A 12,086-nucleotide genomic window follows, 5' to 3' on the forward strand; every position below is an offset into this window, starting at 1 on the left:
GGTAGTCCCGTCAAGTTTGTGTTGATATTCTTATTTTTAGATTTTTGGCAGACTTTCGAAGTTGAACAAGTGATGCTTTTTGTCCTTTTACCATGAAACACGATTTTTGGCGATTTGTTTTAAAAAGAGTATCAACAATTTTCATAAATTCTCGACGGTATTACCTGGCAAATAGTGTACAGATAATGTGTTAAAAATTTCAATTCCAACGGAGGTTAACCCCTTCGCTTCTTTTCAAAGGGGAACACATGGCCACACCAATCAATCAACAAGGCCGCAGCCACCGGGGGCCGGGGGGCTGCGCGACATCCAATTGTAACAGCTGCACCGATTGTTCCGGCGGAGCAGCAGGTAACACATGAAACCCAATGCTCTGTTCGTGTCGTGCCGAGTCCGGGGGGACCATCGGAAGGAGTTTGTGGTGTTTCCTTCAACACCACCGATCGATATCGGTTTATCGCCAATCGCGGTCACCATCGAAGATGTTGGTTCTAGAAAAGGGCACCATATCCCCCGTTATCCGGGAAACCCCAACCACCTCGAGGTGCCGGAACGAATCGCTAACGTCGCCTGCGTTGTCCGAGCGGAGAGCGATCTCCCGCAGCGATCCCACGCGCTAAGTAGCTTTAGACAATTTTCCTAATTTCTCTCGGAGCGCGAGACACACCGAAAGAGAGGCAGGAGAGGGCAAGTTACATGAGAACGGGAGGTCACCGGTGACAGAAATGGCCCTCCGCGAGAACAATCGGTAACGTTGAGGGGTCTAATGCCGTTCCATGGCGGCGTGGCGGTTGCGCGCGTCGCATCTGAGCAACTCCATTTAGAAGTAAACGGCCCGGAAAACGATGAGAAGACGAAATAGTGTGCTGCTCATATGCAGCAGCAGCAGCAGCAGCACAATGCAGTCATAATCTTCACCATCACCTTGGTGGCGGTGGCGGCGGCGCAAACAAAAACTGAAATTGATTGCATCACCGGTTGGTGACTGTTTTCCTGACGGGGGGGGGGGGGGGGGGGGGGGGTAGGGGAAGGCGTAGGGTAACAGTTGCTGAGTGCCGCCTATAAAGAGATCATTCTCGCCCCGAACCAAGAACCGCTCTCACGCCTCAGGCTAATCACCGCGGCACATGTAACAGCGTACGACGGACGGACGTGACGAAACGGACGCGTACCGGTTTTAGTGAAAGGGGGTTTGAACACCCTTGCCCCATGCTGTGGCAAGCATTTTTACGACTGCTCTCGGGTCCGATTCATGCTCGCTGACCAATTAGCTTGCTCATGATGATGATGAAGAGGAGGAGGAGGACGAGGAGGAACAATCAGTAGGAAGGCGCGCACCGGGAACACCTAATCAGATTGATATGGCTGGGAGCGGCGGAGAAGATGATGAATCAATCGTGTCAGCGTGATCGAACTCGTCCGGTCCCATATGCCATCTATCTGGCGTTTTTGGGTCGATGAATCTTGTTGGATCTTATTGGAAATTTTGCGATCCTTCTCTCATGCTACTTTCACAAACTTCCTTTTGCTGTTTGGCTTTTTTTCTCTCCTCTCTCATTAAGGTCAAAAATGGGCCTTTTTTGGCCCAGAAATTACCGATTTAATCGTTTCTTTTGAAAGATTTAAAAAATCGCCAAACCTAAAAATCTAAAATCTAAAACTTTGCTTGCAACTGTTGCATCAACAGCACTGAGTTGGCTTTCTGTGGCCGCGCTAAACGCTACGATACGCTAAAAGGCCTGCGGCGCAAGGCCACTTAAATTGGAAAGCTGCAATCTCACGAGGAGCTCAAGATCGGCAAGACAGTCGCGCGATCAAAGCTGTTCCTGTTCGCCGGGCCGTTCGATGCGCGGCTGGGCATGCTGGCAAATGGCTATCGGAGCGGAAGTGATTGTATAAACAGGCGCACAGCCCGCTGCTGTTGATCAAGGATGAAGGGAACGACGGCCCAGTCGATGATGATGATGAAGGGGTTGTCGCCTTTCCGGTAGCTGTTATCAATTTACTGATTCACGCCCATTCACATGCCGATCAAACGACGTCGTCGACGGGATGTGAAGGGAGAAAGTGTGGCCCGCTAAACGAGCCCACCCCTCCCCCGGGCGGGCGGGCCACTGGCCTGCCCGGTATGTTGAGGTGCAATCGGGTTTGCAATCGTGCAAACCCAGCGCGGCGCGCGATCGCTGACCGAACCACCGTGCAGAATCGTTTGCCAACGCGACAAGTGAACCATTTTTTGACCTCTACTCGAAGAGACGCTCTTCACTGCACGAAAGAACCATCCACGCGCGCCAAATCCAGCCCTTTTCGACACCGCCTTCCGCCTAGAGCGGTGAGTCGCGTTGAAAGATACAGTTAAATAGCACTCTGACTCCATTATAGTTCGCTCGCTATCCGGCTTTAGCTAATTGGTGTAAGATCTGTTGATTACCGAATTCTCGGTCGTCCGTACCCTGTCATACCTGGCGCGTGTGGCAATCGCTTTTCGCGAAGGTTACCCTACTGCCGATACTGCCGCTAGGAGTAAAATAAAATAAAAAGTAAAAAATACAACACAATTAAAAAGAAAAACCTGCTAACACCCATGTACCGTGGCACAGACAGCGTTTGTCTAGCTGCTGGCGAACGTTTTCGATTCGGAAACGTTGGGCGTGGATGCGTGGCGCCGCTCGGCGCTCGAACGTGATCCGCGCACGATGCTACCTTAATTAGGAATCGAGAGCTGCTCCGGCGCCCAGGGTTTAATGTGCTCTCGCTTAATTGGATTGACGATATGTGTTTTGCTTCGTCGGTCGCGTTTGTTTCTAATAAATTGAACGTTTTTCATCTGCCATCCCACATGCCTTGCGTCCCCCACCCCCCCCCAAAGATCGGTCCGCGTGGCTACGAGAGGAGCATGCAAGAAGAAGAAGAACTACCGCCGATCCCGGCTCTAGCGGGCGGGCTGTATGGTTCAGCGAGTTTTTTTTTCCTTCACTTGTATCCCATTTTTGGAAGGGGTGAACCAAAAACGTGAAGAGAAAACTGAGGGAGTAAGCTAAGGTTTGCGATCGTTATCGCCTTACCGTAATAAGCACCTGATTGTGGCACATATTTTCCTATTGCAGCAAAACAGGCTCCTAATTTTCACGGTCAATAAAAACCATGGCAAAACATAAAAGCCGCTAACTCCTAATGTAATGTAAAAGAAAGCACAAATGGCGAATGGCTGTAGCAAAGCAGATAAGAACGGTGACAGTTCTGCGACGAAACGCAAGCCACAATTGAACTCAATTCCCGGAATCAATTCGGGTGTCGATACTTGTGGGCAGGCTGAGCTTGATTATGGCTAAGAGTGGTCGATGGCGTCTTTCTGTACTGACCTTGTCACTACTAAACAACAACCAAGGGAGTCACGGCAGCAGCAGCAGCAGGTACGCCACAGAAACGAAAACAAAGACGGAAGCTAAAACAAAACAATCCACAACTACGCGGCGAACGCTCGTACCAAAGCAGAAGGAACGCAGTCACCTACTGCTGCGCCGAAACTATTCCCCCCTGAAATTCCCGGAATCAATCTGGGTCGGTGTCGGCTCGAGCTCGGCTCTCGGAATGGATTCCGATTTTTTCCGAGGCGTGGAATCGAAGTGGAGTGCTGCTGCTGCTGCTGCTGCTGCTGCTGCTGCTGATTGGCAATGTTCTTGAATGGAAACCATGCTTGCGCACTGCAACGGGGCGTGCATATTCGTACATCAATAGTTTTATTTATTTTGCAGTTCAAAATGCAGTTCAATTTCATAAGTCGTTTAATGGATGCATGGCTTGCACCAGTACACTATTGCGCGCGCGTATGTGCACCGATGCACTAGTCACAGTATGTGTCGTATGACTGATTTGGTAAATCCGTTACCAAGCGAACGAAATGGGGCCTTCCAGGACCAGTGGGATGGCACCGATCCAGTATGCTTACTAGCAAAAGGGGGGTGGGGGCAAAAGGGAGATGGCAGGGAGGTAGCGAGCGTTAGCACGCTTACGTCAGCCGCACGGGATATACCTTGATTGGGTCCGCATCAAAGTTGGACACATGTATGTTTACATCGCTGTAATCCTGCAGCATGTTGGCAAGGATCTTCTGGAACACCGGCAGGTAGCCACGCTCGGAGTTGCTGTGGCCGAGCAGCACCACGTGGATGTTCTGGTGCGTGGCGTCCAATATTTCGTGGTGTGACATCTCTCCCGTTATGTACAGATCGGCCTTCACTCCCTTGAGCACCGAGCCGCCCGAGCCGGCGCACACGGCGAACGTCCGGATCGGTGTATCGTTCATCAAGGCACTGTGCGAGCGGGCCACTTGCAGCGTCTTGACCTGCGTATACTTCTTGATTCTCTCGATCGCCCGGTCCAGCGTTAGCTCGCCCTGCACCACGCAGATGCGCCCCGAACCGTACGATGGGTTAGACAGATTCTCCTGGATCGGCTGGGCGCTGGCTAGTGGCAGGGCGGCGGCCAGCCAATCGTTCACACCGTTCGTTACGTTATCCCAGCAGGTGTGAGGCGAGTAGACGGCAATGCCCTCCTGCAGGCACAGTGTCACGATCCGCTCCTTCCAGGACTTTTGCGTGATCCGTTTCAGCGGGGCGAAGATCGGTGGGTGGTACGAGATGATAAACTCCGCATTCAGCGACACCGCCTCACTCATCACCATCTCGGTCAGGTCGATGGTGAGTAGGATGTTTGAAACAACCCTGCATTGGACAACAAAAACAAAGTAAACAAAGTAAACAAAGCAAACGAAAACAACATTACCATTAAACCGCGCACAGCGGTTCGCGGTGGGGGGGGTTTCTTCCTTACACACTCTCCCTCCCCCACCAGCAATTATAACTACCTTCTCATGTACGGCTCTATCAGTAGCCCAACGTTATCCCACTTTTCGCACAGGCTCTCCGGCGCGAACTCGTTCAGCTTCGCCACCACACCATCGACCATAATCTGTGGCATTTTGTGCGAGGAAAAGTACTTGCGTCCTAGAGTGAGGGCTAAACCGCGGCTGGCGAACTTCACTGCTACGCTCGTGGTGCAGCACATGAAAAAGGACTCTCGCTGTCGGTACCACAGTACACTGTCCTTGAGTACTATACTCTCGGTTTTTACACCTGTTTCAAGGAAGCTGCGCTCCTTGTTGCACCGCACTACCGCAACGCGAGATTTCTCAGGGAAATGATGAGGCCGCGGAGCGACACCGGCAGATAATTACCCGTACGACCGAAATCGCTCAAGCGCCACTCAAGGTCTCCTATTAATGTTTAACAGGGCAGCTAACAGAGCAGCTAACAGAGCGGAAATCTTGCTGCTGCTTTTGCGCATGCATTGGTGCCATTTTCGACGCATTTTTGCGATCAACATAAAGCACGCGGAAGCATAATTTCATTTTCACCCTTTTTTATTTTCACCTTTCGATCGAACACTCTGCCTCGCAAAACACCACACTTCGCACAACACTCCTCTGCTTCGCTGTTTGGATCAATCGAGGAAAAATTGACAAAGATACAGAGTTTTTTTTTTAAATCCGCGTTTCATACAAGGCTCTATAGTGATGGGCGCTTGGAATCGCACCCACGATTCCACGCCTGCAAAAAATCGGAGTCGATTACGAGCCCCGAGTCGACGCCGACCTAGATCGATTCCGGGAATTTCTAGGGGGGTAAGTGCGGCGCAGCAGCTACCGTTCTTCTGCTTTGGTACGCTATTCGCAGCGTAGTCGTTGATTGTTTCGTTTAAGCTTACGACTTTGTTTACGTTTTCGCAGTCTACCTGCGCTGCTGGGCTCCCGTCTAGTAGAGCCTAATCACATACAATTAAACGTCGATCTAGGTCATTACAGTATAGCGAGACGCCATCGACGGCTCAGCCATCGGCGCCGGTGCCTCTCGATTCCGGGAATTGAGTTTTGGAGGGGGGGCAAGTGCGGCGCAGCGCAGTGACTGTGCTTCTGCTTTGGTATAGCCATTTGCCATTTGCGCTTCTTTTGCATTAAAGAGGAGTTTGCGGCCTTTTTATTTTGGCAAATGGTATTTATTGATTGAAAGTTATGAGCTATTTGCTGCAGTACCCAACAACTTTCGTTGTTTTACAGAACCACAAGGTCACAATGAATAAATTCCACAAACAGTGAAACATTGATCACTGAGATCTTTAAGTAAAACATCTGCAGAACGGGATTTCGATTAAATCTTTCATTGTTTAATTAATTAATCGTTGTTTGTTGTTGTTTTGAAAGAAGACAAAAAACGGTACGAGTGCAAGAGATAGCATGTACTCGAAAGACAAAATTCTATGCTTGAAAAAACAGTTTGTCATGGGGGTATGCTTTGACAGTGCACTTCGGTTCATTCACCCTGTGGTGTAGCATTTACGATCAACTGTGGTTATGTTGCTGCGGCTCCAAAGGACACCATAAGCGCCACCCAGCCGCATAAGCCTCAACGCCTACCAAATTGCATCATTTATGGCGTTTATAATTGGACTTTAAGTGGTTAAATGAGCGATTAAATGATCCAGAAGCATAAAAATATGTTGAGGAAGGTAAAGGGCAGGGAAAGGAGTTATTACATCCCTTCTGAAACCTCTCCATCCCAGATGGCTAAAATATATAACCCCTCAAACTATGCATTGTTTTCGAGATGTAGGCATTATGTTTATGTTTATGTTTATGCTTAAATAGCTCTTAACTAAGGACGTTTATTCAGCCACAGTAAAGTCTAGGTCCCTCCACTCACGGTGAGTTGCTGAGTGACCTTCAAACTCGTTAAATGTAAGTGTTTAACCCTTTCCTTCCCCTTTCCATTCCATCTATCCATTTATAGACGTTCCCGCATACATAAGAATATGTTTTAGTATCAAAAAATAGCAAAATAGCCGTTTCTTTTCGTGTCAGTCAGTATCTCACCGTGAGCGCTGGGTGCCTGTACTATGCTTTTACCCTTTACTTTTGCCCGCTGGAGTTTATGCTTCGTGTGGCCCAGCCTTTAACTCTTTGGCGATCAACTGTGGTAGAAGGTCAACGTCAACAACGCCAAAAATACACACGCACGCACGCACGGGTAAGGTAGCAATAGACCGTGAGTTAGTCACTGCCTCACCCCACCCCAATTTCACCAGAAGCCGCCTTCGACCTCCCCAGGCTCGTTAAGTTGTAAATGTTTTAATCAACAATTCCATAGAGTTTAAGTCTTAACTAGCTGCTACTAAGTGTGCATTTACCGAGTGAAAACGCAATGGATAGCAAGGGAAGGCATGTCATTGTTTGCGACAACGGCACGGGGGTAAGTTCCAAACCCAGATATTCCCAGCCCCAGCCCAACCTTAACAGCAGCAGGAGCAGCAGCAGCACCAGTGAGTCAGTGGAGGGTGATCCATCCGCTGCGAAAGATAACACACGGAAAACGGGCCTGCTGGGGGAAAAGTGAATCACACACAGCATTAGTAAGGAGTCCCACTAAATTGGCCTCTCTAAATCTTTTTCTTTTTTTAGTTTGTGAAATGCGGTTACGCCGGCAGCAACTTCCCGGCGCATATTTTTCCCTCCATGGTTGGGCGGCCTATCATCCGAGCGGTCAACAAAATAGGCGAAATAGAAGTGAAGGTAAACAATGCAATTTGGTTGCTTGCCTCCTACCGTTTAGAACTGCCCGGTCAACCCAACCCAAAACCTACCGAACGCAGTCCAATCCACCCATCCATAGACCTTATCAAGTGTCGTGGCGGGACTGCATCGGTTGTTATCACTCCCTCCTGGTGTATTAGTCTCCCCCACCTTGTTCCAGACGTGGCCTTTCTACCTTTATCCTTTTGCTAGTTGTTGTCACATTAGTGCGAGGTGACCATGGAGGAGGAAGACCCTTGCCCAGCAGAGAGTACCGGCGATGGGGATTGATGTAATATGGTATTAAATGATTTATTTTATACATTCCAATTTTTGCAGGATTTACACGTTGATGTAAGTCATGTCATGTATTGATGGTTGTTTGTAATGAGCCCGATGTACCGCTCGGAAATCAGCTAGCAGTATGGTTTGTGTTTGCTAGCGGCGGATAACTTACTGTTTTGTGTTTTCTCTTTTGCGTTTCTGTTTGTTTCATCACGTTTGTTTTCCTCTATTTGTTGCGTTTAATCAATGCTCCAGCTCTTCTTCAATCGCATAGTTGTGCCCGTTGTTTGCCTAGCCGAACCATTTTACACTGTTCGATGCTACCCTCAACCACTCACCACACAAAAAAAAACCCTTTTGTCTCCCCAAACCCCCCGGCGGGGGGGTGTACCATACGTATCTGTAGCTTAGTTGATGGTTGATTGTTTTAACAGAGTCACAAGTAAAGCTCAGCGCACCGGCGCTGGCAATCCGGGCAGCGGAACACCACCCGTACTACATGTAACGTCAATTATACAGCACAGTTACCACAGCGAAAAGGTACCGCTGCATGGCTCCTCTTCATGAAACGCAATGCCGCTTAACGCATCGCAAGGGTATTTTAGTTTTCATTTGTTTCACACTTCCTTTCCCAGTCCAGCTTTCTTGTAGCTGATCACCCCTCACTAACTTATCATTTCACCTCCTATATTGACACACCGCTTAGCGGACACCTTATGTTAAGTGCGAGCGTGATAGCTGGAGCAGTACAAGCTCGGAAAGGAGTTTTGTTTAATTTCCAACCCATCCCGGAGACATCCAGACCCCGGTTCCTTACTGTCCAGTCAGTTGTGTAGCAATGAAAGTCACTCATACACTCTTTCATCAAAAACCATACTTCTCTCTCTCTCTCTCTCTCTCTCTCTCTCTCTCTCTCTCGTCCTTCTCTCTCTCTTTCTCGTTTTTGATCTAATTTCACTTATCATGCAAAACATAATTCTCACTATCGTGCATGAATCCGTGTTCTTATTACCACAAACAATCCAACCAATAAACCAAATTGCCCATTTTACCTAAAAGGATATTGAAGCTACCACCACGCTGCCAGTAAGTATTACACGCTATGAGCTCTGTCGTCAAATGGGAGCTCTTCTACACATTCGAGCATGTCGTTCAACGTTCCGTTAGCCTGTGCCGTTACTTGTTTCTCCTGAGTGTGCCACTTTTGGTTCTTTTTAATACTCGTTGATAGGCACAGGATGATAGACTTGGTTTACAGACTTAGGTAGATAGATCATGCTCCGTTCTGTTGTTTTCGAAACGAATATGATTCACTCGCGCATCGAAAGCATATGTTAGCTTATTTTGTACAAAGTTATCCCGAGGACGTGAGGGAGCAGGTTGCTTCATTCTTTTTTTTATTCTCACAACAGCATTTGCTCCATGCAGTAGGATATGTTGAACTTTCCCTTTCATACCATTTCTATAGCTCTCTGCCGCTCGCTCTCTCTATCTCTAGTACCTTCTCTGTTTCTATCTCTCTATTAGTGTTTTAATCTCACAGTATTATAATTTCCTAACAGCAGCATCTCAAACCTTCCCAGTGAATGTTTGTGTCTTTCGTTCGTTTGAATCATTGTTTTATTGTGTATTTAATTTTCTTTGAATTTTCTTCTCATCTCAAAATGATTACGTGCTCTGTCTAAGGCGCGACATCCGAATTTGATTTGCTCAGTGTTGCTTAATCGCTACTTAACCCCTGCAGTTAGTAGTGGTAGTGTCTCGGTGCAAGATGACGTTACTAATTGCTGGTCTTAATGATTGCATCAAACATAGGACCTGATGGTGGGGGATGAGGCGTCTCAGCTGCGGTCGCTGCTGGAAGTGTCCTACCCGATGGAGAATGGAGTGGTGCGCAACTGGGAGGACATGTGCCACGTGTGGGACTACACGTTCGGCCCGAAGAAGATGAACATCGAGCCGACGAACACGAAGATCCTGCTGACCGAGCCACCAATGAATCCGATTAAAAACCGCGAAAAGATGATCGAGGTAATGTTCGAGAAGTATGGCTTCGACTCGGCGTATATCGCTATCCAGGCGGTGCTGACACTGTATGCCCAGGGGTTGATCAGCGGCGTGGTCATCGACTCCGGCGATGGTGTCACCCATATCTGCCCGGTGTACGAGGAGTTCGCATTACCGCACCTTACACGCCGGCTCGACATTGCCGGGCGGGACATTACGCGCTACCTGATCAAGCTGTTGCTGCTACGTGGTTATGCGTTTAACCATTCCGCGGACTTTGAGACCGTGCGCATGATGAAGGAAAAGCTGTGCTACATCGGCTACGATATCGAGATGGAGCAACGGCTCGCCCTCGAAACCACTGTGTTGGTGGAGTCGTACACGGTAAGGCGAACAAGTGCAGGGTGGCAACGCGTATACCCCGTCTAATTGCTATATAATCGATATGCTTATTCTCTTACCTCCTTTTTTTTTTGCTTCCACGTGGTGTTTACGTTACCAACCCAAGTTGCCCGACGGCCGGATGATTAAGGTAGGCGGCGAACGCTTCGAGGCACCGGAAGCCTTGTTCCAGCCGCACCTGATCAACGTGGAAGGCCAGGGTATTGCCGAGCTCGTCTTTTCTACAATCCAGGCGGCCGACATCGATATGCGGTCCGAGCTGTACAAACATATCGTGCTGTCGGGTGGCTCAACTATGTACCCTGGGTTGCCGAGCAGGCTAGAGCGCGAGATCAAACAGCTGTACCTTGAGCGGGTGCTGAAGAACGATATCGACAAGCTGTCCAAGTTCAAGATTCGCATCGAGGATCCGCCAAGGCGAAAAGATATGGTTTTCATAGGTAAACACTGCCCGGGTCATACCGTTTCCGGTGTCGATGTGTTTAACATACGCTTTCGGTTTTTCCACATTCCGTCACACAGGTGGTGCAGTGCTCGCCGAGGTAACCAAGGATCGGGATGCATTCTGGATGTCCAAGGCCGAGTACCAGGAGCAGGGTCTGAATGTGCTCAAAAAGCTGAGCGCCCGAACAAGCAACTAGAGTGGGTGGTAAAACGGCATCAGCAAGCCAAGTAGGGCGTTGTGGCATCGGCTGCACCGATAAAGCAGGAGCAAACAGCTTTTGTAACAGTATAGGTTAATCAAGCAGATCCAAACGGTTCCATTAGATTAATACTAGAGAACTTTCACATGGTACGCTACATTAGCATCGGCAGGTGACCGATCCTAGTACCATCATTGATAGCGCGGGGGGGGGGAGAATAGTAGGGCCGCCGGTACGTTCCGTGTTAAGCCACGCGGATGGGCAGCCTAGTAGCGCTGCTGCTTCGGGCTGCCCGTTAAATTGTATCTAATATGTTTCAATCTTTGATTTTACCCATGTTTGCCTATCCACAAACGATGATTAGTATTAGTTCCGTGCGTCGTGCGGATGGGGCGGCCGATCCGTCGTTACGAAGCTGCTTATTAAATTGTATCTATAGTGTTTCAAATTTTGGTTACTTTTCCCACGGCCGTCTATTAAAATGCAAATGATTAGTATATAAGCCCTTCTGCAATAATAAAGAAAAAAGCTCGTTGAAAGATTCGTTCAATTTAAAGCAGTTCATCGCAAGTCATCTGTTTCGAAATCGCCCTCTGAAAACACGAGTCGAGGTATGGAGGATAAACTTTGCTGCCTCTGATGGTTGCGATATCCTTTCTTTATTCTTTATTGAGCGCGAGTCAGCATTGAACTAAAACAACACTAAAACCGGTGGTGTGGCCAGGTAAGCCGAACGTCGAGTTAGATCGGAAAATAGAGAAACAGAGAATCATCAGCGGTAAAGGGGAAGAGGAACAAATGGTCGGGACGTCGCGTTCGTCGCGTGAAACATTCAAAGTAACATGAGTAGATACAGAAAGTTAAGGCTGCTCTGGGAGAAACCGGGTGGAAGCCAATCAGAAAGAAAACAAAACAAAAACAAACGAGCTTGTAGTGGTGGATCCGATAACAGCCAGCCAACATAACAAAAGGTGCGCGGGGCGTCGCTGACGATGTGCGCGGCGCGATCACTGAGTATAAACCAGTTGCTGGGCAGTACGACCTTTTCTGGAAGGGGTTAGGCAGGGTTTGGTGTGTGTGTTTATGGTGCGGGATTTTATGAAGAGTGCACTGCAGCACTCTTC

At 48.7% G+C, this 12,086-nt stretch overlaps 3 protein-coding genes across 4 annotated transcripts in view; 1 reads left to right on the forward strand and 2 right to left on the reverse strand.

The window, feature by feature from the left end:
• Positions 1 to 3,717: 3,717 nt before the first annotated feature.
• Positions 3,718 to 5,207, reverse strand: LOC126570420 (NIF3-like protein 1). Its single transcript, XM_050228201.1, has 2 exons — positions 4,868 to 5,207; positions 3,718 to 4,724 (listed from the first exon to the last, which is right to left on the reverse strand). Exons 1-2 carry the CDS (start codon positions 5,065 to 5,067, stop codon positions 4,010 to 4,012), a joined length of 915 nt encoding a protein of 304 aa, XP_050084158.1. The 5' UTR covers positions 5,068 to 5,207; the 3' UTR covers positions 3,718 to 4,009.
• A 1,863-nt stretch (positions 5,208 to 7,070) lies between these two features.
• LOC126576554 (actin-related protein 2) lies at positions 7,071 to 11,521 on the forward strand. Of its 2 annotated transcripts, XM_050237887.1 has the most exons (6): positions 7,071 to 7,304; positions 7,514 to 7,624; positions 7,964 to 7,978; positions 9,725 to 10,300; positions 10,425 to 10,758; positions 10,841 to 11,521. In XM_050237887.1, the coding sequence occupies exons 1-6, from the start codon at positions 7,257 to 7,259 to the stop codon at positions 10,957 to 10,959; spliced, it is 1,203 nt and encodes a 400-aa protein (XP_050093844.1). In that variant the 5' UTR covers positions 7,071 to 7,256; the 3' UTR covers positions 10,960 to 11,521. The 2 variants fall into 2 exon arrangements, with proteins under 2 accessions (XP_050093844.1, XP_050093914.1); XM_050237957.1 differs by lacking the exon at positions 7,964 to 7,978 and having other exon boundaries at positions 7,072 to 7,304.
• Positions 11,522 to 11,568: 47 nt separating this feature from the next.
• The window catches only part of LOC126576724 (protein obstructor-E-like), a 2,781-nt gene continuing 2,263 nt past the window's right edge, over positions 11,569 to 12,086 (reverse strand). Inside the window, exon 2 of the mRNA XM_050238065.1 lies at positions 11,569 to 12,086. This exon is cut by the window's right edge and continues 630 nt beyond it. Within this exon, the coding sequence (XP_050094022.1) occupies positions 12,085 to 12,086 (2 nt within the window). The 3' untranslated portion in view covers positions 11,569 to 12,084.

The sequence above is a fragment of the Anopheles aquasalis genome, chromosome X, assembly GCF_943734665.1.
Source record: "Anopheles aquasalis chromosome X, idAnoAquaMG_Q_19, whole genome shotgun sequence".
Lineage (NCBI taxonomy): Eukaryota > Metazoa > Arthropoda > Insecta > Diptera > Culicidae > Anopheles > Anopheles aquasalis.

Bases quoted from the DNA above. Each gene is read 5' to 3' on its own strand.
- LOC126576554 (XM_050237887.1), top strand. From the start codon at position 7,257: ATGGATAGCAAGGGAAGGCATGTCATTGTTTGCGACAACGGCACGGGG. The intron at 10,301-10,424 runs GTAAGGCGAACA...TACCAACCCAAG, and splicing joins TGTTGGTGGAGTCGTACACG to TTGCCCGACGGCCGGATGAT. The intron at 10,759-10,840 runs GTAAACACTGCC...TCCGTCACACAG, and splicing joins AAAAGATATGGTTTTCATAG to GTGGTGCAGTGCTCGCCGAG.
- LOC126570420 (XM_050228201.1), bottom strand. From the start codon at position 5,067: ATGTGCTGCACCACGAGCGTAGCAGTGAAGTTCGCCAGCCGCGGTTTA. The intron at 4,725-4,867 runs GTAGTTATAATT...TGTCCAATGCAG, and splicing joins ATAGAGCCGTACATGAGAAG to GGTTGTTTCAAACATCCTAC.